Source organism: Wyeomyia smithii, chromosome 1 (assembly GCF_029784165.1).
Source record: "Wyeomyia smithii strain HCP4-BCI-WySm-NY-G18 chromosome 1, ASM2978416v1, whole genome shotgun sequence".
In the NCBI taxonomy this organism is placed as follows: domain Eukaryota; kingdom Metazoa; phylum Arthropoda; class Insecta; order Diptera; family Culicidae; genus Wyeomyia; species Wyeomyia smithii.
Genome location: NC_073694.1, coordinates 172,165 through 195,401, shown reverse-complemented (window position 1 = coordinate 195,401; position 23,237 = coordinate 172,165). Strand labels below are relative to the sequence as shown.

At 38.7% G+C, this 23,237-nt stretch overlaps 1 protein-coding gene across 3 annotated transcripts; it reads right to left on the bottom strand.

The window, feature by feature from the left end:
• Positions 1-501: 501 nt before the first annotated feature.
• On the bottom strand, positions 502-17,364 carry LOC129733845 (ELAV-like protein 2). Of its 3 annotated transcripts, none has more exons than XM_055695387.1 (4): positions 16,248-17,364; positions 6,916-8,195; positions 6,352-6,850; positions 502-5,661 (listed from the first exon to the last, which is right to left on the bottom strand). In XM_055695387.1, exons 2-4 carry the CDS (start codon positions 7,106-7,108, stop codon positions 5,313-5,315), a joined length of 1,041 nt encoding a protein of 346 aa, XP_055551362.1. In that variant the 5' UTR covers positions 7,109-8,195; positions 16,248-17,364; the 3' UTR covers positions 502-5,312. The 3 variants fall into 3 exon arrangements, with proteins under 3 accessions (XP_055551362.1, XP_055551364.1, XP_055551363.1); XM_055695389.1 differs by having other exon boundaries at positions 502-5,643; XM_055695388.1 differs by lacking the exon at positions 16,248-17,364 and adding an exon at positions 11,275-11,460.
• Positions 17,365-23,237: the final 5,873 nt, after the last annotated feature.

Below are 23,237 nucleotides of genomic sequence, written 5' to 3'. Positions count from 1 at the left end.
CACGTGAGGACTAATATTACCAATGAAAACTGACGCGCGTCAAAACACTTTCCGAACTGTTTTGGTGCAATTCGCGCCGCATCGCATTCAGTATAACATCGGCCTAACTCTGGGATAGCTCTTGGTTAAATCTTGTCCTTTCGGACTTCTCTCACTCTATCAGATTAGTTTTCTCTGGCTAATACATACAACTTTGTCCTGCGGGACCACGTTTTGCCACAACGCACACGTATCCTTCGCCTGTGCTTCCTTTATCCGTCCTCTCCTCACGGCGCTGTGCTGCTTGCATGTGAGCACCGAATTTTGTTTCTTTAGAAAAGGGGGTGTTGCTCGGGATTCCCAATGCAAAAGGAGTCGGCAGTCGGTGTGCTGTTTTATGTTTGACACGCGCTCGGAGTGCAATGACCCTTCTCATTCTCGCGATTTGAAGGAATTAGGCAAATTCATTTCGTGCAGACAGGGAGAAACAAAAAATAACAATCAAACCAGCATGCGACAAACTTGTTCTTAAACAGTTTTATTTGCTTTAATTACCGTTTGTTTGTTACCTTTCTCTAAAATGACATAAAAATCAATTAAATAGGTTTTGTAGCTTACTTTTCCATTAATTTGGGGATTTTTTTGAATACTGATAATATTTAATTTTTTGTTAATTATTAAGTTTATATATTTCTTGCTGCACTGTTCCGTTTCGAATTGTTTGCTTTCCTTTGTCCGTTGAATATAGTTGAAAAATAAAAGGTTGATGCACATGTGTTCACATGGTTTTATTTCTGTTATAAAATTCAATTTCTTCTATACAATTGCCATTAATATAGATTTGTTTTAGAGTTTTTTTTCTTAATTTTTCCTTCATCAGAGGGTACAGAAACAATTATAGTTTTTTCTTATTCGTTTGTTTTTGCGCTAAGGGGATTTCATTTTTCTCGGTTTTCGATATCCTAACGATATTTACTCCGGCAGTCAGACGTTCGGGATATACAGTTTTCGGATCTAAATAAGCGTATATGTTTTTGTTTTCATCTTAATCCTTCGCAGAAAAGCAGGAACCTACCTAAACGGTACAAACGATTCGACTGGCGCAAAGAGCGGGGATATGAGGGAATAAGGAAAGGTTGTATGGGACGAACGTCAAACTACCGAAATCGGCCTTCACCACTAGCATTTGATGCGTCGGGCGGTGCATCCTTTTGGTGGGCTGCCGGAATCGCTACCGCTTTCCGATTAATTGTATGTCATTTCGCTTCAACTGCTGCCCTAACATGGATGGAGATTAGTTTTGTATTTATTACTGCTTTGTAGTTCACTTTCGAATTGTCATTTTGCATTTTCTAGGTGGTAAAACGAAACTAGGCTGCGCAAGTTTGTGTGATGTATGTGAGTATGTGTATGTGCAGAGGATGCTACCGGAAATGTTTGTTTTTGGTGTTCAGCGAAATGGCAATAGAACTCAGAAGATGTGTAACTCGTGTTTTGCAATGTATTTCGGTATGAAAAGCGTCATGTTTGGTGTTTCTTACGTTTCTCCGACGTGCGTCCAGTTTCCCAATGTACTGAAACGTGAATGACATTGTTTTTCTTATGCGATAGATTTCTTGTTTGTTGTTGTCTCCTTCTGTCCTGTATACTGTGTTCTGCTTTTCTGCTAGTGTTGTTTTGTTTTGCTCGTTGTATTCGTTGACGTTTCGGTTCGCTTGTTACAGCTTTCTTCAGCTCTGTCGGATTTACGTATTGATTGCGTTAGGTTTAACCTTTCCTTCCTGTCCCGGTTTGTTCATTTGTCCTTTGATGAACTGAAACTGCGGTGTTTTTTTTATTTATTACACTGAGTTAAAAAAACTTTTACATACAGTCTCATTGTTTACCAACGTGTCTTTTTTGTATTTTTTTTTTCTCCTTTACTGATCCGGGTTCATTTGATTGTACCCTTTGGAATCAATATTATTATCTGTGTGAGTGTGTTTTGTGTGGTATGAGTTAGTGAAATAACAATTTGCTTCATACTTTAGCGGGAGCAGTGATTGCACGTATTTTCTGCCACAGGATAGTACACATTCCTGGTGGTATTCAAATTGAAGGAAATTACTAGCTAACGTGGAGAAACAAGTTAAAAAACTGGAATAGTAGACATTCTACTGTTTTTTTTTGTTTCTTGTGTTTTGGGCTTAGTTATGAATGATAATAGAATAGGTTTGTTTATAATAATATGCAAATATAACATGTATTTTATAATTTTCTTTAATTTCTTTTATTTTTCTTGTCATTTTTTCGAATACATAAAATTTAATATCAATACTAATGACGAGTTTTCTCACCTTTTGTGTGTGTGTGTGTTTTTATTGTTTGCTTCAAAATGTTTGTGATTGCGTGTTCTGTGATTCAGCATGTAGGACGATATTTCTCGATCATCTTCTGTATTTTTGTCATTGTGTGTGCGTAAGATAAGATAGAAAAGAAAGGTTAAATTATCATTTTATGACGTATCCGAATAATTCGTTATATTCAACCCAATACACTTACACTAAACATTACCATTTGGATACTTTTTTGTGTGTTTTGTTTTGCGCGTATTTTGTTACTGCAATTGTGTCACATTCTCATCGAGCTTACGCTGTTGTAAAGATATCGGTTTTGCTGTAAAATGAATTTTGGACTTTCGACTGTCGGAAGGGACAAGCTTTATCGAACTTTAGCACAGCGTTAGGTTCCTGTTTCAGATTAATTGTGGTTTGTGCATAGCACCGCACTGCACTAGTATATGAGTTTGGATGCGAGTGTGTGCTGCTGTAGGTTCAACTACAAGATGCACTTGTCAAACGAATGCCGTTTTGCATTGCCAGCGAAATGTTGAATTTCTTCTACTTGTTACGCAATAATTAATGACATAAATGCATTGATAAATTACTTTTTAACACATATATTTTGTATGCTTTTTTGTTTCGAATAATTATATGAATATGTATCTAATTAATAAAATTTTGACTAAATTGGAGGAAAATATTTTCATTTAAGAGTTAAATTATCGTTCTTCAATTTCTTCAATTTAAATTAGGTTTGCCTTGGCGTTCTAATACTTTGAAATTACGCTCCCCGTGGATGTTTTCTCCAGACGATGAATTAATTTAGTGCAATTGCTCAGATTTCTGTTTGTATACAGAAACACGAGTAAGCGATAGGAATTCTAAACCACTTTTCGCTGCCGAAGAATGTGCGTACCTTTCGTATTCCCTTCAATTAGTTTCCAAACTAGTTAGTTGAGTTTGTTAAGCGCAATGAGATTGGTTGTTTAGCTTTTTTTTTTAAATTTCCTTAAACTTAGCTTCATCAATAAGAATTTAGTTAAGAAAACTAATCACAAATATAAACACTGATGATTTACAAGAGAGATAGAGAAAAACCCACTGAAGTAAAATTTCACTACCAACATTATTATTTTTTGTTTTTTTTGAGTACTTTTGCAGTATTTTTGTAGACGTCAAATTCGCTTAAATTCTTGATTCCTTTGTTTATAAACAATTACGAGAGCCACGTAAAAGATTAGCTTAACACTAAAACATAACACTAAATCAATAATAGAGAGCAGTACGGTACATTTGCCTTATCATTTAGCGTTTTTATCTTCATCCTAAATTATCGCCTCCTGTCAATCGGAGCAAACTTCGCAAACAAAATCGCAATATAAAAAAAGGTAAGTAAATTCAAATACGAGAAAAAGAAAAATATATCGGCCAGACTTGCGTCAGTTTTTAGTTTTAGTGTTTTTTGCGTTTCTGAAGATCTCAACCGGTTTAAACATTCTGGTCGCAGATTTTTCATCCCAGTGATAGTTTTGTCAACCGCAGAGGAACAGTGGATGTTTTACTAGGGCAGGTTTTGTTTGTTTTTCTCTTTTTTTTCGTTCTTGCATGCTATATCTGAGCGATTCGAGCGATTCTTTATAAAGTACACAGTTAAAGAAGTGAGATTATACGGCTTTGCTTGCGCGTGATGAGTAATAAGAGAATACCAAGAAAAAGGTGTTTGCTGGTTAGGTTGTGAGTTTAAAATTCAAAAATACATCGATAATTATCGTTATTTCACCGTTTGAGTAATGTTTTATATATCGATTAAATAAATTATCGTTAATAAATATATGTATTTAAATATAAGAGTAATCGAAATGAACTTATTACACTTCCCTTTCTGTTTCTTCCTTACAAGTTACGCGTTGTTTATGATTTTTTGTTTTGTTTTGTTTTTTTTTTTTTGGTTGCTTTCTTCAAGCCATATTGAAACATTTAAGAATAAATTAGTATATAAATAAATAGGTTTTATATTAGGTTAGTTTCAATTTTTTAGTTACGATATCATTCAGTCTTCGCTGGGTGGTGCATGGCATGTCTGTATGCCATGCGCTTAGCTTTCGGCAGCCGAAATTCACCAGCCGTCGCAGCCGCTCAGGTTCTCAGGCTTTTCGCACTGTAACCTTTCTTGAATTTGGCTAATATTTATTTAATATAGTGTACCATTCTAATACATTATTGCACATTTATACTTGTAGTTTTTTGGTTTGTTTCTTCAGTAGGGTTTCTTCTGTCGTGGTAAACATTGAGCGTTCCGTAAGATTCGCTAATTATAGGTTCGTCCTCTTTGTAACGGCCTGAAACCAGAGCGTAACTACTTGTTCGGCTTTGCATTCCATGTCGGCCACCGCTAGGCATCCCAGCGGAAACTAATAACAATGAATTTTTTAAGAGCTTTTTCTTGCATTAAATGATTCTGCTACATTATGCTTCACCAGTAAGTCGACTTTTCGAGCTAAAGAGATGCTGATTTTGTTTTTTTTGCTAGTGTTTTAGGAAATATCAAATGTTTTTTTTTTCTTCTATATACAATATTTTTGAAATATTATTGCACCTTTCTGTTGTTTCACTTCATCTTCGTATAATTTCTTTAATAAATTTTTATTACAATATCCCATTGATTCAGTTGATATTACGTCTCTCTTTAACCGTTCTGTTAAACGTTTCTTGTTAAGAATACGGTATGATATTTCCTTTCGGTCGGATCGGGTTTGCGCTACAAACCAAGGTGAAGATAAAAGTCAGTAAACTAACACAGTACACTACAGAGTTATGAAGTTTTGGAAGGAACACACGGCTGAGGAAGGGGAACTGGGTACGAGGAGATCTGACAACATGAGTGCTAGTAAATGGTTTTGTCTTTTCTAATTTTATTTTCACTCTGTTCAAGTGTATTCACGTGGGGTCTTTCTTAGTCATGCTAAACGTCGGTTTTGTAAAGGGAAAAAAAACTTAAAATTTTTCCCATTTTTAATTGGTTTTCGATTTGGTGTTGTTCGTCTTGAAGCTGACCTGCAGCACTCGGTTGCCGAGAGTGTAACCGTTGAGGGACTGCACAGCGACAACGGCCTCGTCGTAATTGGTCATAGTGACGAAACCAAAGCCTTTACATTTGTTCGTCTGCAGATCCTTGATCACTTTGACGCTCTGTACGGCTCCGAATGGACCGAACAATTGCCACAATACGTTCTCCTCCGTCTCCGGGGCCAGATTGTACACGAAAATGCACCAACCTGACCCGTTGATAGCGTTGGCCGAAAGAACCGAAGTGCCAAGGTCGCCGGTCAGCGGCGAGTAGCGGCTGAAAGTAGAGGGAAGGCTGAAAAGGTTACGAGAGACGCGTGAGTCGAGCTGCGCTGTGTTTTTCCTTATGGGTAAAGTTGAACGGGACATTTGGTGCTGAGTAGGCACTGCGCCTAAACGTCAAATTGTGTAATATGACACGATTCATGTTCGTAAGTACGATTCGTAAAAATTTGATATTTTTTCGAAATCGGAAACTATTGAAAATTTGAAGGTAGATTGTAGATTTTGCTTTTTTCTCAGCTTACACTGATAAGAGTTATTGCTTGTATGAGTTTCCGACGTGTACGCGGTAAAGTTGAATGTTGAGTAAGTTCCGTTTGTGTAACAAGTCTTAACAAGTGAATTCAACCAGCAACTGAGTAAGTTAATTTTTTCATGTTATGTAGGTTTTGTGTTTGCAACGCAATGGAATACTATTGACCCTCCAGATTTGTTTTGAAAAGTCAATTGGTAATCCTGAGCAGGTTACAGGAAAGATGGGCATAGAAATTGCATAGCGGCAATTTGACCCAATCCAACGACGAAGTTTGAGGCTCAAGAGAAACCGGTTTAAATACTAGTCTAGCAGGGTCAAATAAACATTCCAAAATTAAATGGAACGTGTCATATTTAAAAGGGGCTTTTTTCTCCTGCTGGTCATGGGGAAAGGAAGTCTGGTCAAAAGCAATGTCAAGCAGTATCCAGTAAGTTACGCACAACTCACCTGAAACGTCCTCCTAACGGATGGATCGGCCCCGGTGGGAATCGTCGTAGGTTCGGCGTCGGTGTTAGATACGCGGCCAACGGTGGAATCGCTTTATTGATGTTATTGCTCGGATTGTTGGCAAACTTGACCGTAATCGGTTCGGAAGCACCTTTCGGCGTGGTACCGTTCAGCTGCTGGATTGCTCGTTCTGCCTCGGAGCGCTGGTCGAAACGGATGAAGCCGACCCCCTTCGATAGGCCAGTAATATTGTCGCACAGGATGCGCGACGTAATGATCTGTCCGTATGGCTGGAACAGTGCCTCCAGATCCTGCTGGGTCATGCTCTTGGACAGCCCGGACACGTACAAATTGGCGCCCTTGATGGCATCGGAACTGGGGCGTGCGAATGACACCTTGATCGTCTTGTTCTGCAGTCTCAGCCCGTTAAATGTGTTTATTGCTTTTTCTGCGTCCTCCGGACGGTGATAGTTTACGAAGCCATAACCGAGACTTTGTCCTACAAAACAAGAGAAAATCAACATAAAAACTCCATTTACAGTCAATCGAATCGGATTAACGCACCGGTAACCTTATCCCTAATGAGCTTGCAGCTCTCTACGTCGCCGATGCTGGAGAACAGAGACTTGACCTCTTCCTGGGTCATCGTCTGCGGTAAATAGTTGACGATCAGATTTGTTTTACTATCCTCCTGGCCGCTACCGATTGAACCGGAGCGTCCATTTTGCTGTACTGTCTCCAGACCGTTCGCCATCATAATTTAAAGACTGCTACACTGCTTTTCCACTAATTACTGGATGGATCGGATCGTTATGTGTTCTTGTCTAACAACTGCGGTGTAACGGCTAGCGCTAAACCACTATCAACTTTATTTTTAATTTTTATTCTGTTTGTTTGTAATTGTGTGCTATGCACCTCGCTGTAATCTAGCTATAGTTTCCGTAAGAATTTCGTCTCTATGCTCTGCAATATAAAGAAGTTTCGAAGGGTTTGTTGCTTAATTTCACCTGGAAAGTGGTAGATCGCACGTACGCACGATTACTACTGGAGCTGATGGAGCGACCAATAGAGAAGCTTCTATCAGACGGGCAGCGTGCGAAACTTCGCGGGGCGGGGGGCAGGTTTGCGTTGTCTAACAACAAAAGGATTTGGGTGACGAAAATGCGTTTAAATTTCACTCCTGATTTGCGTTGGTTGTTTAATTTATTTCTTTATTAATTATTGTTGGTTGCTGTGTGATTGCAGCTGCGGCGGAGGCGTCAGCGACTGTTTGCTTTCTCTAAGTGTTGTTGATTGTCGTTAATCTGACTCTTGATTTGCTGTTTATTTGCTTGTTTGCTATCTTGGTGCAATAGGTACACGGTTTTCTACCGGTTTCCACGATGTTCGGATGTCTCTGGGCAGAAGGGAGAGGCGGGAGCTGGTCAAATAGCCTAGACCTGTGTGGGGAAGAAGGTGGCTTTCGTTTTTTTTTCTTACTTGTTGGTAACGAAGTTTTGTGATCCTCTGGCGGACTTGAGAGTTAGCTTTTTATCTACTTTTTTGCTGAAATCACGGTTTGCACTTCCTTTTCCGCCCGTGAGTGACGTTGGCCGGCCTCCTCGGGTGTCCAACCGGATGTATGAAAATTTGTGGCTCTGGGCTCTGAATCCACGCCTTGTTGTTGTTGAGTTTTGCTAATTTATTCTCTAAGTTTGGTTTTTATATTGTAAATAGGAAGCAATTGATCCTTTTTATCTCGGTTTTTTTGCTATAAATATTGTATATTGTTTTTTCATGAATTTCTTATTTCTCTTGTATATATCTCGCGTTGTTGCCAAGGAATGAGATCCAAATCCGAATATCTGTAAAAAGAACATTGTCAGCAAATAATATAATGTGTTCATGTTGACTGTAGTGCTAATAATGGTTAGTAAAGCAGCAATTCCACTGAAAATAGATAAATCAGCTCTTCACTTTCATTCGAACTTTGTGTATTTATTCTGTTCGGCACAATTCTAAACCAGCATTTTCAGGTTTGTGCTTGTGACTCTCTTTGAGTTGAACCGGTCGTTGTTCAAGAGGTTTTGAGGTGGTCATGTAGTAAAATCCCGAAAATATTGTTAAAATAGTTTTTGTTTCGCGTTTTTATGGTGTTGATTAAAAAAAACCTCTCTTTTATATTCTTTCTGGAAACATAGAAATTTTTACGTAACGCATCAAAAATCTAGAAGCAGTTTTAAGATACAATTTTTAGAACGAATGAAGTTTTAGTATACAAAAACAAAGATAATTATTGTTATTAGAAGTACAAGAAGAATATATAGGTTTTTCATACTTCCTCTGGTAAGTTGTGAATTTTACTTCACAACATATCAACATTTTTGAGAAGCAAAATGTTCCATTGTGCTGTTTTAGGCAGTTAAATTTCAGGATGAACAAAAAACTTGAATTGTTTCTTTCATAGTGTGGGGTAAAGCATTTAGCATTTTCTGCGTGTGTATGTGTTTGTGTGTGTAACGCTCTCTCAATTTCACTCGATTGTCTCAGAGATGGTTGAACCGAGTTTCATAAAATCAGTGTTATAGGGAAGGTCTAGTTGTCCCATAAGACCCTACTGATTTTGTTTTGCAATCATCCTGTTACTTTGTCTGTTAAATTTAAAAAAGTGAATTCAAGCTATGATAAAAAGTGTATTCCGAAGACTATTTAAACTCACTCACTCTTCTAAGAGATGGCTGCACCCAATTTAACGAAATTAGTGTCAAATGAAAGGTTTAGTCGTCTCATAAGACCCTATTAAATTTCATTGTAATCGGACTGTAACTTTGTTTGTTGTGTATCCAAATTTGAAAATTTTGAAACTTTTATGAGACGTTTCGGTTATACCCCGATCAAAAAAATATTTCACGTGATATATTTAAAGCATATTTATTGAAATGTTATTTGCATGTCTATAAGTCAATGTATGTTCGTTTGTATGTGAATGTTAAGTTTTTAATACTCGGTATAATTGTGTGAAATAATCAAGGTGTGATTTATTTTCTAGAAATACAGTTTTTTTAAATCTATTTCAACAAATTCAAAGGCTAGGTCTCGCCGTTACGTGGATAAGTTCGTATTTTTGTATTGTGAACTGCACAAACATCCATTTTTTTATATTTCTTCTGTAAACCTAAAGATTTTGTACGTAATTTATGAAAAATTATGGAGTGCAAAACATGTTATTTTTGAAATGCATTGTTTGTCAATTTCAGCACTTTATTTCATCGAAGTTTCATTGAGTTCTAATTTAACAACAAAACAGTTTGAAAATATTGTTTGAGTGTGTAGAATGGTATCAAATATCGAATAAATGAAAAAAAAAAATCCGGTAGATTCTACTATCAACTTCAACAAAATATTAAATTTGCTCGTCCGTAGATACGGACAAAATTGACGATTTATTGTTTCAAGTGGATTTGTCTAATTCGTAAGTGTTAAGTGATGTCAACAGACAGTAGGCAACGAACCTGCTCGAAAAATAAATTTTACTTTCCTAATTTATTAATTCACTCCACGAAACTCTTGCAGAAAGAGTACGCACATTAAAACTTTCCACAAACCCAAGTTTTCAATTTTGTTTGATTAGAAGTGCCCTTTTGTCTGATATCTGATGTCTACAGCATAATAAAAAACAGGAGCTGTAGAATAAAAAGGCAGCTAGGGGCTGATTTTTGATGTTCATACAAACCCTCCCAGCTGGTCCCTGGGTACGATGCTGTCTTAACAAGCCAGTTGTCGTAAGTTCGAGTCTCGGCTCGGAAGAGACTGTTAGTGTAAGTAGAATCGTAGCGCTAGCCCCGCAATTGTCCTGTACACTTAACAGTTTGCTGCGAAGTCTGTGTATAATAAACAGAAGGTCGAGTTCCGAATCAGAATGGAATGTAGCACCAAGGCTTTGCTTTGCTTTACAAACCCGAGAATGTGACCCAAAACTGCTCGCCATGTATCCATTAGTAGTGACAGATTTACTTCAGACGTGATACCATCTTTCACTCTGATTCTGTTTCTCTGTTTGTTCCAGTTTTCAACCATCGTATTAAAAGATACTATTGATAACAAAGCAAAGCCTTGGTACTACATTCCGATTCGGAACTCGACCTTATGTTTATTATACACAGACTTCGCAGCCAACTGTTAAGTGTACAGGACAATTGCGGGGCTAGCGCCACGATTCTACTGACACTAACATTCTCTCCCGAGCCAAGACTCGAACCTACGACAACTGGGAGGGTTATTATTGATAACACTGGTCTATAAAAGTGAAACAACAAATAGCCGTAGACCGTAAACTGGAAAAACATGAGAGATTATAGCATTTCAACCGTTCTTATGAGTTTTGGTGCGCCTAACCAAGTTGGAAGTGCGTAAAGTCTTTAGAGACTTAAATGGAGTTTTCCCGTAAATGTAAGCGACGAACCGGGTGAACAATTACTTTGCGGCACTTCAAACCAAGCTGGGAAAATAAAATTCACAAGAACCGTCGAAAAGCTATAATATGTAATATTTTTCCGTTTGAGCTCTACTGCAAAACTTGTGTTGACCAGTGTAATCGATGAGAATAGGTGATTACAACATGTGTTTCCTCCATTTCATCCTCATTATTGTGGATTAACGCAAAAATCATTGAAATTACCGATTTTACGGTTTAGGTAGTTTTATCTCGAATTCGTACCCAAATACACATGGCAGATATTAAGCAGTCGTAGAAAGAAAAGGTTGAATTTTGTTAAAATGGAAAATGAAATGTTCGAAACTCAAAACACAATTGAAAAACCCGTGAGGTCCAGTAGATGTAACCTAAAAGTGAAAAATTACAAATAAAACTCCTTACATTTCACTGTTTAAATTTGCTTGTTAGCACATTGTGTAGAAGAAAAACTAGACAACGAAGATGCTTACTTGGTGTTATTGGGCAGTTACAGATTTTGCACACGCAAACATAACAGATTGCATTGAAATCTGGTGATTTAATTCGTTTTGTGTGAAAATTGCCAAACCATGATCGATTGGAAACCGAATAGAAGGTTGACCTTTCGTGAAGGGGTTTGCAGGGCAACGAGCAGCTAGCCCCGATGATTTATTCACGTGACCTCTTCGGCAGCTGGAAGGTTAATAAACGGAGGTAACATGTTACGGTAAAGCCTGTCTGGTCGATAGGCTGACTGAATAATCGATACTAGCTTAAATGGTGCAAAGGGAGCTGGTTGATGCCAGTTAAAAAAATTACCACTTTTGTTTAAGAAGCTAAACGAAAAACACTTATAGCTTTTTTTTTGTCCTGTTGACTGTTATAAACTGACTGTAATAAATTTAATCAAAATTACTCGAAGTGAGAACCGGGAATAAATTTGTTTAGTACATTCTATTTTTCTTTTATTTTGATTTAACTCTAATGTTTTTCCGAAACTTGAAAAAAACTTCAGTCAAACTGCTCCACCCTGCTTACGACACTAGCAATGCAAATGTAAGGACCGTCGTAATTACCACTTCCTGCGTTAACCTTCTTTCGTTATTTTTCTCTCTGCTGTGGTCAGGCTTCGAAATGGTCACGGTTGAACCACTTTTCACTGCGATAATCGTCCTCTTCTTCCTCCGACGCTACCAAGGCTCGCTGTCTGAATACATTCTTAAACAAACATGTCAAATGAGTATCGCCATCACGACGTTATTTTTCTCAAACGTATTTTGACATTTTTTCTAGAAATGAGAATTACGCACGTTGAGTGCGTGTGTTTTGGAAATTATTTATACCATTGCTCTTGTAATAATATTTCTCAACATAAATAAACGAAGTAGACAGAAAAAGGCCGAAAGACCATCGCTAAAAGATTGACAGTGTGCATCTCTTCGATACGCGAGTGTCGTTTGACTATTCTTTTCTTTCTGTGAGCCGAGCGGCGATGGTTTGGTTATTTTACATTTACGAGCGAAAGCCGACTGTGACGCACGCTAAGGAAGCGAGATCAAATGAAAATGGTGACCGTTTACAAGCCTGGCTGTGGTAGAGCATATCAAGCGATTTCGTAATTTTTGTGTGCAGAGTGACGATGCGCTTTTGAAGGAGCTTTTCCTTTAGATGAAATGGTCTGTTCAGATAGGAAAGATTGACCTATTTTTCGCTAAAGGGAGTGCCCTACTGGGCGAAAATTGCCGCTACTACCACTACTAATACTACTACTACTACTACTACTACTATTACTACTACTACTAATGTTCCTGCTACTAATGGTGATGTACGAGTGAATGAATGCAGCATTGCTGGAAGCTGCAAAAGGGGGGTACAGATTTTTCTCCCGATGCAAAAGTCGCACAAAATGGAGGATAGATAGTCTTGTATCAATTAGTTGATAGAATGCAAAACTCGCAAATCAAGTGCTGCTTTTACTGTTGACCGTTGTTATATCGAGCAGCCAAGCTAAATGCATTGTGAGCCGATCCTGTTCTCCACCAATCTTCTTTCAACGCCTACACACGCCTAAAGTGTCCTTGCCTGGCACGCGGTAATCATGTTATTCATTCACTTCTCCCCGGACCGTGTTTATTCATTGCACACACACAAATACACGCACACACAAACGTCAACACATGCTGAAAAGGAACGACAGCTAAGGTGGCGATGGCAGCTAAAATCGATATAACTCCGGAACTCCACCCGCAAGAGAAATACTCGATGCTGGATGAAATTCCTGCTGGCCTGCCTAGATTTCCAACACACACGACAGCCTGTTGGGACCGATGTCAGTTTGAACACATTAAACACTTTGCATAACTTTTTTTGTTATTCCCTTAGCCTGTTTAGTCCCGGGTGAATTTCCATGCAAACTAATCGTTTGTCTTCGAGAAGTTTCTTACCGTTTGCTGAACCTTATTCCTGCAATTGAAGGGAGTGGACAGGTAAGAGGGGGTTGCAGAAGCAGGTGTGAAATCATTTTCCTGACTCGGGCAGCGAGCGAAGTGGACTGCCTGGGGTAGGGAAGCCCGGTTACAGAGTGTTGATTGTGGAATCGCGTGTGCTGCTGTATCACTCCGGGCTTGTTTTTATTTTCGGTTCATTTCGTTATTTTTAAGGCTGATATTTATCAAGGGAGTTGGTCGCTTGTTCGCCGCGCCAAGGCCGGCAACGAAATAGTGCCCGAAATCGGTCACCGGGAGTAATCTTGATGACCGATTGGGTTTGGGTCTTTGTTTTGTTTCCTTCGGGTAAACGCTATTAGGAGAATTATCGCGGATCCAATCGGTAAGGAAAAATCGCTTTCACAAACGGAAACCTTATGTATGAAACTTCTGCCGGTAGAGGTTCCACAAACAAGTGACTGTTGATTGTTTCCTCGCGATTAGGAGTGTGTAACGGGTATAAAATCGATATATGAACAGATAGTAGAGGATGAAGGCGGAGAAACTTTCGTGTGCCTTGTTAACTTCCTAAATGCGGTTGAAGCATTTTTATAACTAGGTGTTTCATGCCAAATGAGTGAATTCCACGTAAAAAAATGCTGTATCAACTACCAAAAAATAACTTTTCGACTAGTAAAGTGACGATGCTAGCAATCTCTAATGTCCGTCCAACGCGAAGTCGCAGAACCTTTTTTTTAATAGACATACGCAAAAGTTCGTCCGGGCAATTATCACGCTCTTCCAAGTCACACAAGTGTTGATCTGATTTCGCCCAAATATTGGGCGAAAGGCATAACGCAATGGTTAACCAGCGAATACAGTTTACTAACTCGAAGCAAATCGAACAGTTTTTCCGTTCTTGATACGTGTGCAAACATGTAAAACGATGCTGGTTGCCAAATTGTTTCTATCAAAAACGTCGTAATTTTATTTTCAACTTAAAAACTTTAAAATTAAAGCAGATGGTGCCAAAAAACGACTTGCAAAGTGGCTAAAAAACTAACCATGTTTTTATTGGAAAACATTAAAATAGGTTTGAAACAGTGCTACTTGTGAACATTTTTACTTCCAAAATGTCATTTTTCACATTTATTTTTAAATATAAAAGCTGTATCTGGCAAAATATTTTTCCTGCTTTCAAATAAAACCAAAAAGATTGCTCTAAGTGGTATACACTTAAAACTAGAGCCACTTTATGGAAGCATCCATAAAGAAACCTAAAAATTTAATAACTCCGGGTAGTAGAATTTTTCATATTCTATTCTCCTTTTTTGGAGTACTTCAAAATACTCCCAAAAAGGAGTTTTTCGCTATAATAGCTCTAAAAATTGAGAAATGATTGGTGAAGCGACAAATTTTGGGGTTTTAGAGACCATTTTCTCGAAACCACTCACTTTAAAAAATTCCCAAAAATCGAAAAAGCCTCAGATCGACCTCAAATTCAGGATTTATATACTTTATATTAGTATCAATATCATAAAAATATAACTTCGTGGGGTTTTATATTCGAAAAATTCAAGGTTCGTAATGAAAATTATTCCAAATTTATTCAAATTTTGGCAACATAATAACTTTGGACGTGTTGCCACCAGCAACCATTCAAGCGTTGAATTGAACTTTCGCTTCAGTCCGGTAGGCATCGGACAACACTAAAGAAAACAATAACTGCCCTCAAGCTCGAAATAGCTGCCCTAGAAAGGTTATAGCTTTTTAACCATTCCTGTGAACTTTGGTGCCTCTAGTCATTACCAAAACGCGTCAACTTACGTGAAAGTTTGCATAGTAATTGCTCGCGGAGGCGAATGCCAAATTAGGCACAGTCTCTTTAAAAACAAAAAAGAATTGTTCGCGAGGTTCGTCGCTTCAGCGTTATGTTTACGAGTAAACTCGTTTATGTCTCTGAAAAAATGTTGGCGATGGGGGGCACCAAAATTCACAGGAATGGCTAACAACCTATTATCTTTCATTTTTTCTAGTTTGAGATTTAGACAAAATCTGGGCTGACCAGCGTTATCGAATCAATAGATTTTGATAAAAAAAACACTGACAAATTTTGATACGATTATGGCCAGAAGCGCAATATAGATAATTCATAAATTCTAGAAATATATTTATTTCTGTACATAGATTTATTATTTTGGAAATCACAACCGACAAAACAAAAGTTTCTTTCTGACAATAAAATGTAATCACAGTCCTATCCTATAAAATCATCATCACAAGATGTCCGTTGCTAGCTAGGCTTGCGAACAAGGTTTTTGTCCATGCTGGTTATAAAGGCCCGTAAAGTCCAGTTCAATAATTGGCTTCTGAATATGTGCAACTGCCACTTGTTCCTGCCTCAAACAAACTCAAGGAGCACAAATAAAAAAACAGAGCAGTTCTCTAGATTGACGTGCTCTTTGTGCTCCGTCGCCGGGAGATAAAAAGATAGGCTCCTTGCACCAACACATACAGTCGAAACGAAGCAAGAGCTTATACTCGGGCGGCTATTTAAGTTATCCCGGAGGATTTTGCCGTTGGCTACCGTGTGCATGTGTGGGTGGAATGGAAAACCCATGGCATACTACTATATGCTGCCTAGGTAGAAACTGGGCGAAACCAGCCAGCAAATGTCGCGTACCATTTTCTGGAAAGCCTTTCTGAAGTATGTATCGAGGCCAGGAAAGTTGGAACGCGCTCTGATTGATGCTGGCTGACAGCTGACAGGCGTTGTTCCTGTTGTACTACTGGTTACTACTACTAGTGTGGCGCGGTAGCCTGGTTTTTCTATGCTAACGCATCTTGTGCAAGAGAGCCTCACGGAGGCGAAAAGAATCAGAAAAAAACTAGGGTGGGGTCCGGCTGAGCAGGTTAAATTTAGCTATGTGTGCAGCTTTTTGCTCTCCGCGAACAGCGAACCTAGCCGCAGCCGAAAACACACCCAATAAGGAGCGAATAAAGCTATAGGAACTTGAAATGAAATGAAGTTTACTCACCAAAAAGTTTCCTCGTTTTATGTGTTTTATTTTCCTTATTTTCTTCCCTAGTATCTTATTATATCATGAAAGTGCATCCAAAAGATTACAAGATGTAAAATTTCCTTATCACCTATGATCCCGTTTTTCCTCTAAAATTTTCAGATTTTCTCTGCACAGCTTGCTGCTTTCGCTGTTTCGACAGGGTTGAAGTCGGATTGGAAAAACCACTCCTCGATAGTTTTCACTTTTCCACTGGGGTGTACTCCACTTTCTGCTGCAGCAGCCGTTTTTGTTTTTCGTTAAGATTTAGTTGGTGTTATCGCTTTTTTCTTCTTGTTTTAAACTATGGCTTTGCGGTAGTCAGGTCGTTTGACGGCCCGGACTTTTCTCTTTTCGTGTTAGAAGCACCTCCGGATGATTTTATTTTCTTACAACATTAGGTTTAGAGAGAAAGGTGGAATAGGTTATTTGCATTTAACTTCTTTTTCTGCACTTTACAAACTTTGCCACTCCTGGACTAAAACGAACCAAGTCATAGACGAACGGTAGTAGTAATTGTTGTTGTAGTAGTGGTAGTAGTATTAGTAGTAGTAGAAGAGTAGTACTAGATGATGGACGAAGACGCGAGGAACTTAAAATCCAGTCACTGAGGAAAAACTAAAACGTTCGAATTTTTCTTCTTTTTCCAGGATGTTGGAAAAAAATATTCCGATTGTACGCGTCGCGTTACCGAACACTGGATACCCGGGATCTGGAAACTCGCAACGTAAGTACTATTTTCGCTAGTTGTCTGTGTCTGTCTCGCTCCGACCGACTGCTATCAGTGCGGTTGCTACGCCCTGGGTGGAACGGACTCCGCCGCCGTAGAATTTTCCTAATGCGCTTCTGACGACCGACTCTCGGTCGGCGAATTCCCGTGCTGATTTTTATCCGCAAACTAGACCGGAAAAAAGGATTCCCGCACTAAAATTTGATTTTCCGCGGTACTCCTCTGTATATTTTGTTATATTTGAAACTGGAAAATATTACTATTGCAAAATTATAACAAAATTAAGATGATGCACGAACAGACGAAAAATCAACTTGTCTAGCGCTGGAAAATATACACTGGATTGGAGTCGGCGATGAAGAAAAATCAGGAACAAGGCTCAACCTTTTTCCAGATTTCGAACCGAACACTAACACCACCGAAAGGGGGCAATTTCGAGAGCGTAACGAAACCCGATTACCAATACATCGCCGATGTCTGCTGGGCTAGCCAGTGCTTCAAGTGTGTTGTTATCAGCTCTCGCGTTCTTGCGGGCTCTTCGCCTTTCAGCTGTTCCCTCCCTATTTGTTCTTCACAGACGACCAACAGGATCGAACCAACCTCTAGCAGCGACAGCAACGATGGAAAATCGATTTTCCTTCACCACGGCTGTGTTGAGCACGCATTCGCAACACGTACAATTACATATGAATGAGAACGTCGTCGGTCGGGCTTCGTGCTGTGTCGCTTTTCGTCCTGTAGGGTGCAGAAGGGCGAAGTAAAGGCACTCACCATCAAGCGCGTGCGCGCTCATTTTCTATTTTTGCGAGCGGCCATCGTCGTCGGTTTCAGCCTTTCTGTGTCTTACCAGGCTGCAGCTGGGGTTTGGTAATTCCGAACCTAATGAATAAACGGCGAGTGAAAGCTAAATAGGAGTAAAATGGTACATTATCTCAAAAAAATCTATTGGAAGAGAATGGATCCTTGCTCTACGTGATCAGGCACAGTTTCCCACCCTTAACACACACGATTTATGATTTCATTCTACTGCACATATGATCCAAGCCTCGAGTAAGGGTAAGTTGCATATTCTCACCTCTAACGCACACCCGTCAGTAAGCCTAGCCAAGTTAGCCACCAGCGGCACCACTACTAGTACCTTTCGAGACCATAATCGAATCGCTTTGCTTCATTCGCCGTGACAGGTTATAATAGGTCCTGCTGCGACCGAACGGAGAAAGGTGAAAAGCATGTCGTTCACCATCCCATGAGAAAAGCTGGCACGAGCATGTTTTTTTGGCATGAGTCTGGTGGTAGTTAAGGAGTTTCGCTTTAGTGTTGGTATCGACGCAATCTCTCTATGGTCACCATTTGGCACTTTCGCCGGGAGCCTGTGACCGGGTTTCTGGCAGAACATTTTCTTCAGCATTTCTCTCTGTCCTACTATACCCGCTAGTGTGATGGTTTTGTGATAAAAGACAAGATTTATGGCCCCGGTGCTGCTTTGGCAGCTTCGCTCACCCTTCGCTTCGTTACAGTCAAGTATGAGCGCAGGATTTCCTACCGAACGATGGAGACGATTGGTGGGTCATGCTGATGGCGCTAAATCATCATACTTTGCATTACAAATCTTATTAGATTGTTTCGGGAAATCAATATTCTGTTACTCTTATTCTTTTTCGGCTTCACCTGTTAGACAAAGGTTAGGCACGCACAAATTCGAGTTTATTCATACTGAATCCATCAACATGCGTCTAATGGTGCCCGTCAATCACGGCTAGCCATTCGAACAGGTTTTAACCACCTTAGTAACCCAACCCCACCCAGTGAGGGAAGAAACATTGCCAGACGGCTTGGCAGCGGCATTCGATTGATCAATATAGAAATTACGAGGTAGTTTTTTTCTTTCAGCACTCGCAGGTCAAATCTATCTGAATATCCTACACTATTAGGAGTGAAAATTTTGCAGCCTCCACAATCCATCCATACAAAAGTTCCAAAACGGTTTGTCTCTGGATTTGCCAATTTCATCTTCGCAGGACAAATAATATCAGGCTGACTATGAATGGTTCAAGTGGCCAGTGTTTGTAATGCAAAGGTTAATATGTTTACTCTTATCAAATCCCCTTCCACGCCCGTTCGTGCGTCCGAACGTCCTTACGTAAGCCAAACTGGTTTGCTCGACAGTAGACCAGCGTTTTCGACAACTCAATTGAGAGGTTTTGCTTGTTTGGAAAATTATTTTCATCCAACGATGGCGATGCAAAGAGCAAAACAAATAGAAAAAAGAATTTTCCTTTAATAAACTTATGAAAGGGAAAACCGAACGACTCCATCGGTGTACTGTTGAAGGGGATATACAGGACGCATTTACAGCAGCTAATTTTGCTTGTATGTGAGTTTGTTGTAAATGCTGACAAACAGTAAACAATGGGACTATGAGTGTGTTCGAACCGGGGGCAGGTTTTGTTTTACTAGCCAAACCGTATGGGATGCTGATGTAGAAACGAAAAGTCACTTGAGAAATAAATTTTAACGAATACTCATGATATTCTAACTCGATGGATTATGTATTAAGAGAAATCAATTATTTTTTTTGCTATTGCTTCAAGTAAGCTGTTGAAACACTGTTTCGAAAGTCATATAACTAGACTTTGTTGCATATTTTAAAACCAAAAATATAAGACTGATGTAATACAACCTTTGATCAGAGGTAAAATAAAAAAATCAAGTAAGGGTTTACTATACAAACTATGCCAACGTATTTAATTTTTTAGATATTACATTTTTCGTATTTTTTGAAATTTGGTAATTACATTTTTAACATTTTTACCACTTTAAATAATTTTAACAATTTTAAAATTTCATTTTTCGTAATATTTGAGATGTTTTTGGATTTTTTTATATATTTTTCTCTTTAGTTAATTTTGAATTTTTGACACTCTTGACATTTTCAACATACTTTTGTAATATAAACATGATTTTTTTTAACATTTTAATCATTTCTGTATTTTTGACATTTTGGCACTTTTAACATTTGACATTTTTTACATAACATATTGAACAATTATGAAATCTCTAACACTTTTGTCATTTGTGATATTTTTGACATTTTTAAAATTTTTAATATATTCGACAATTTTGACATTTTTAATACAACCAAGATATGGTCTTACTAACTTGAATAGATCCTCTCAGACGAGACTATGTATAAAAAGGAATTGTTCTGAGTTCGCAAAACATGTATTTTAAAATGAAAAACTTACTCAACATCTATTTGGTGATTTACGAGTACCCTGGTAGGTGGACTGTACGTTGTTTATTTTCATCGTCCGGGAACATTTCGCTTATACAACATCGCAGTGAAAACTCTCCCTTTGCTAACTCATACCAAATGGCTGTGGAGGTGAAGGTGAATGCAAATTAAATTCGATCCGAGTACCGCAACCCTAGCTTTCCTTCGATCTGCACAGTTGCCGTAACTCACTTCGGGCTGTTCCGGTGCATGCGGCTGCGTTCATGTGGCCGCTTGGCTTACTTTGTTCACTTGCGTTTCGAGCTGGCGAGCGACATAACAAACCGGAATGTGCAATGTTTGTCCACCAACGAGCCAGAAGCGAAAGGGATGCTCCGACCCCGAACCGGTTAGCTAGAGGATTTTTGTGATTCCTTCCTACCCTCGCACCTCTCGAACATCATTTCAGCTAGAAACGAACTGCTGTCCGCGGAACCCTTTTCCATCAGCCTAGTGAAGGACATGGCGTTTTCGGCTGTCAAAAATTTTGCATCACTGAACTGAACCCTCGATTTTCTGCCCTTTACTGACCTGGTCTTGGGAGAGATGAGGATTTAGTCTTGGTTTAACTACCACGAGAGCATGGGGAGAAATGAATTATGTAAGCATAATTTTAGGTAAAATTCGAAAAATGAGGGGATGCACTATACCAAAAATGCAATGTTTTCAACAGATTACATCTTCCGACATGTTCAAAATCAAAGCAAACAGACGAAAGTTAATACATCCTGTTTTCTTTCAGATTGCCAATTTCCAGCCTCGGACATACGTGTGACTACTGCATGCTGTGCCGATAAATTATTATTTGTATACTCACTTGATTTGCTTTTTCTGGATTCCTGCTTCTCTTTTGTTTATCGTATTGCAAAAATTCAGAAAGGATGCAGGAAAAGTTTATCATAGCTGGCTTTAGTAGACCCTCCTGGGGAAAGGTGCCCCAAGTCTCTAGATTGTGCTTCGTTCGTCATGATGTATCATCATCATTCCATTACGGACTGTGCCTGAATGTCATGGTAAAACATACACAAACACATCCCTCGTAACGTATGCATGGTTGACTTTTGACGTAAATGCAAACTGGCAGGCCGTCATTGATTCGATGGAGAGCCCAGCATTGGTTTCAGAAAAAAAGGGTCAAGGCTTCCTGTGGACTGCGGCGACCATTTTGTGGCCAGACTGTAATTGAATAAATTTCCTGGGGCGAACTTGTTCCTTTCAATCAAAACGTGATTTACCTGTTTTATTTCCATAAAATTAATAAATAATTTCCATAAAAGCAGTGAGCTACTCATTTTAGCACCCGTAAAAAACGTTATGTTTGCCTAATACCACCCGATAGTATACTAAGGAAATGGGAAGTGTCGTACTTTCCTACATTACCAGCTCACGTAAAATATTGCGGTCTGATACGATAAATCTTTTTTATGATGTTGTAATTAAGTGCAGTACACCTGCTAAAATATGTCTGCTTTTGCCAGGTCGGAAGTTACTAACCAGGTATTAGTAGAATTTTTACCTCGTTGGCATAAGTTTGACTTGGCATTGAACAGCATGCAAAATTTTGACCTAACCATAGCAATCAATACGGCTTTTCAATGATGCTGCAATTTCTTACGGTGTATCAATAAAAAGCCTATTATTCTGTGTTCGTAGCTTATTTCAATTCTGCTTTTAGTCTAGTCTGGTCTACACAGCCAGTACTTGAAAGGATCTTGGAAAATTTTTGCATCCATCATTAAAAAAAAAATGATTTCCATACATTTTTCTTGTCAACGGCCAGAACTACTGTGTAGCGAAATATAATATAATATAATATAATCTAAGAACGGGGACAATCCGTACCATCCGATCCGTATGTAAGAAGTGATATAATTCGTTGGGAGTGGCAAAGCTAAGAAAGTACACTCCTTTGTTGACCAATCTCCTAGGATGGAACATAGGTATTTCCTCCTTATGTTCGGGTTTCAAAACCAAGGATATAGCGCCTTCACTCGCTTCAACTGTTACGGTTGAGACTATCTCTAGTCCTAGCATTTTTAGCTTTCGGTTATAGCGCTATCACTCGCTCTCGGAAAGAAATATGGATTAGTAAATAATAATTAAGGTAATGTTTCTTGTTATTGAAAAGTAGTTTATTTCAGTTTTGCTTTTGTGAAGAAAAGAAAACTTTATGGGATTCATGCAGGATCATTTTCTATTTTGTTTTTGTTTTGTTTTTTATTCTGGTCCCAAGAGCTCAATTTGGAACAATTTTCTGTTTTTAGCCTTTTCGAGGCTTGAGAAGCAATTTTCACGATTCTGAGCCTAATTTAGGATAAATGTTTTATTTTACCTTTACTGGCCTTTAATTTTTTTGTGGACCTTGCAAAAACAAAACTAAATATGCTGTTCAAGCGGAGGATGTCTCTGACACTGTTAATTTATTTGATAATAGTTCATGGTTTTTGCACAATAATGATTAAACCAAGTTATTATTCTAATGCTTATTTTGCTTCTTCAAAGTGACCAAGTTATCGTTGCCAGCTAAGCTGAGAGTTATAATTTAAAAAAATCGAGTTTAAAATAATATTGAATATCGTTTATTAATGATGCTACTTTATTTCCCTGGCATGAGTCGTTTTAAACACGAGTTTACATCCCCCATTCGTTGCATTTTCGCGTTTCAATATCAGCGCGTAGCTGAGTTTTACAACGTTCCTGTAATTGATACAAATTTATTTCTGAACCACCAGCAAATCCCGTTGAGTGAAAATTTATCACCGCCATCATCCCCAGAAATTCAATGCTGATTTGCACCCTCCTGCGTTGCGGTACTTCTCGGTGTGCACATACACACATTCACGATCCATTCCCGCTAATCAGAGAACCGTGATTAAAGGGTAAATCGAACACAATTTCAGAAAAAAATCGCAAATGCATCGCTTATGGGGTTCACTTTATTTCAGTTAGCTTCATACCACGCACT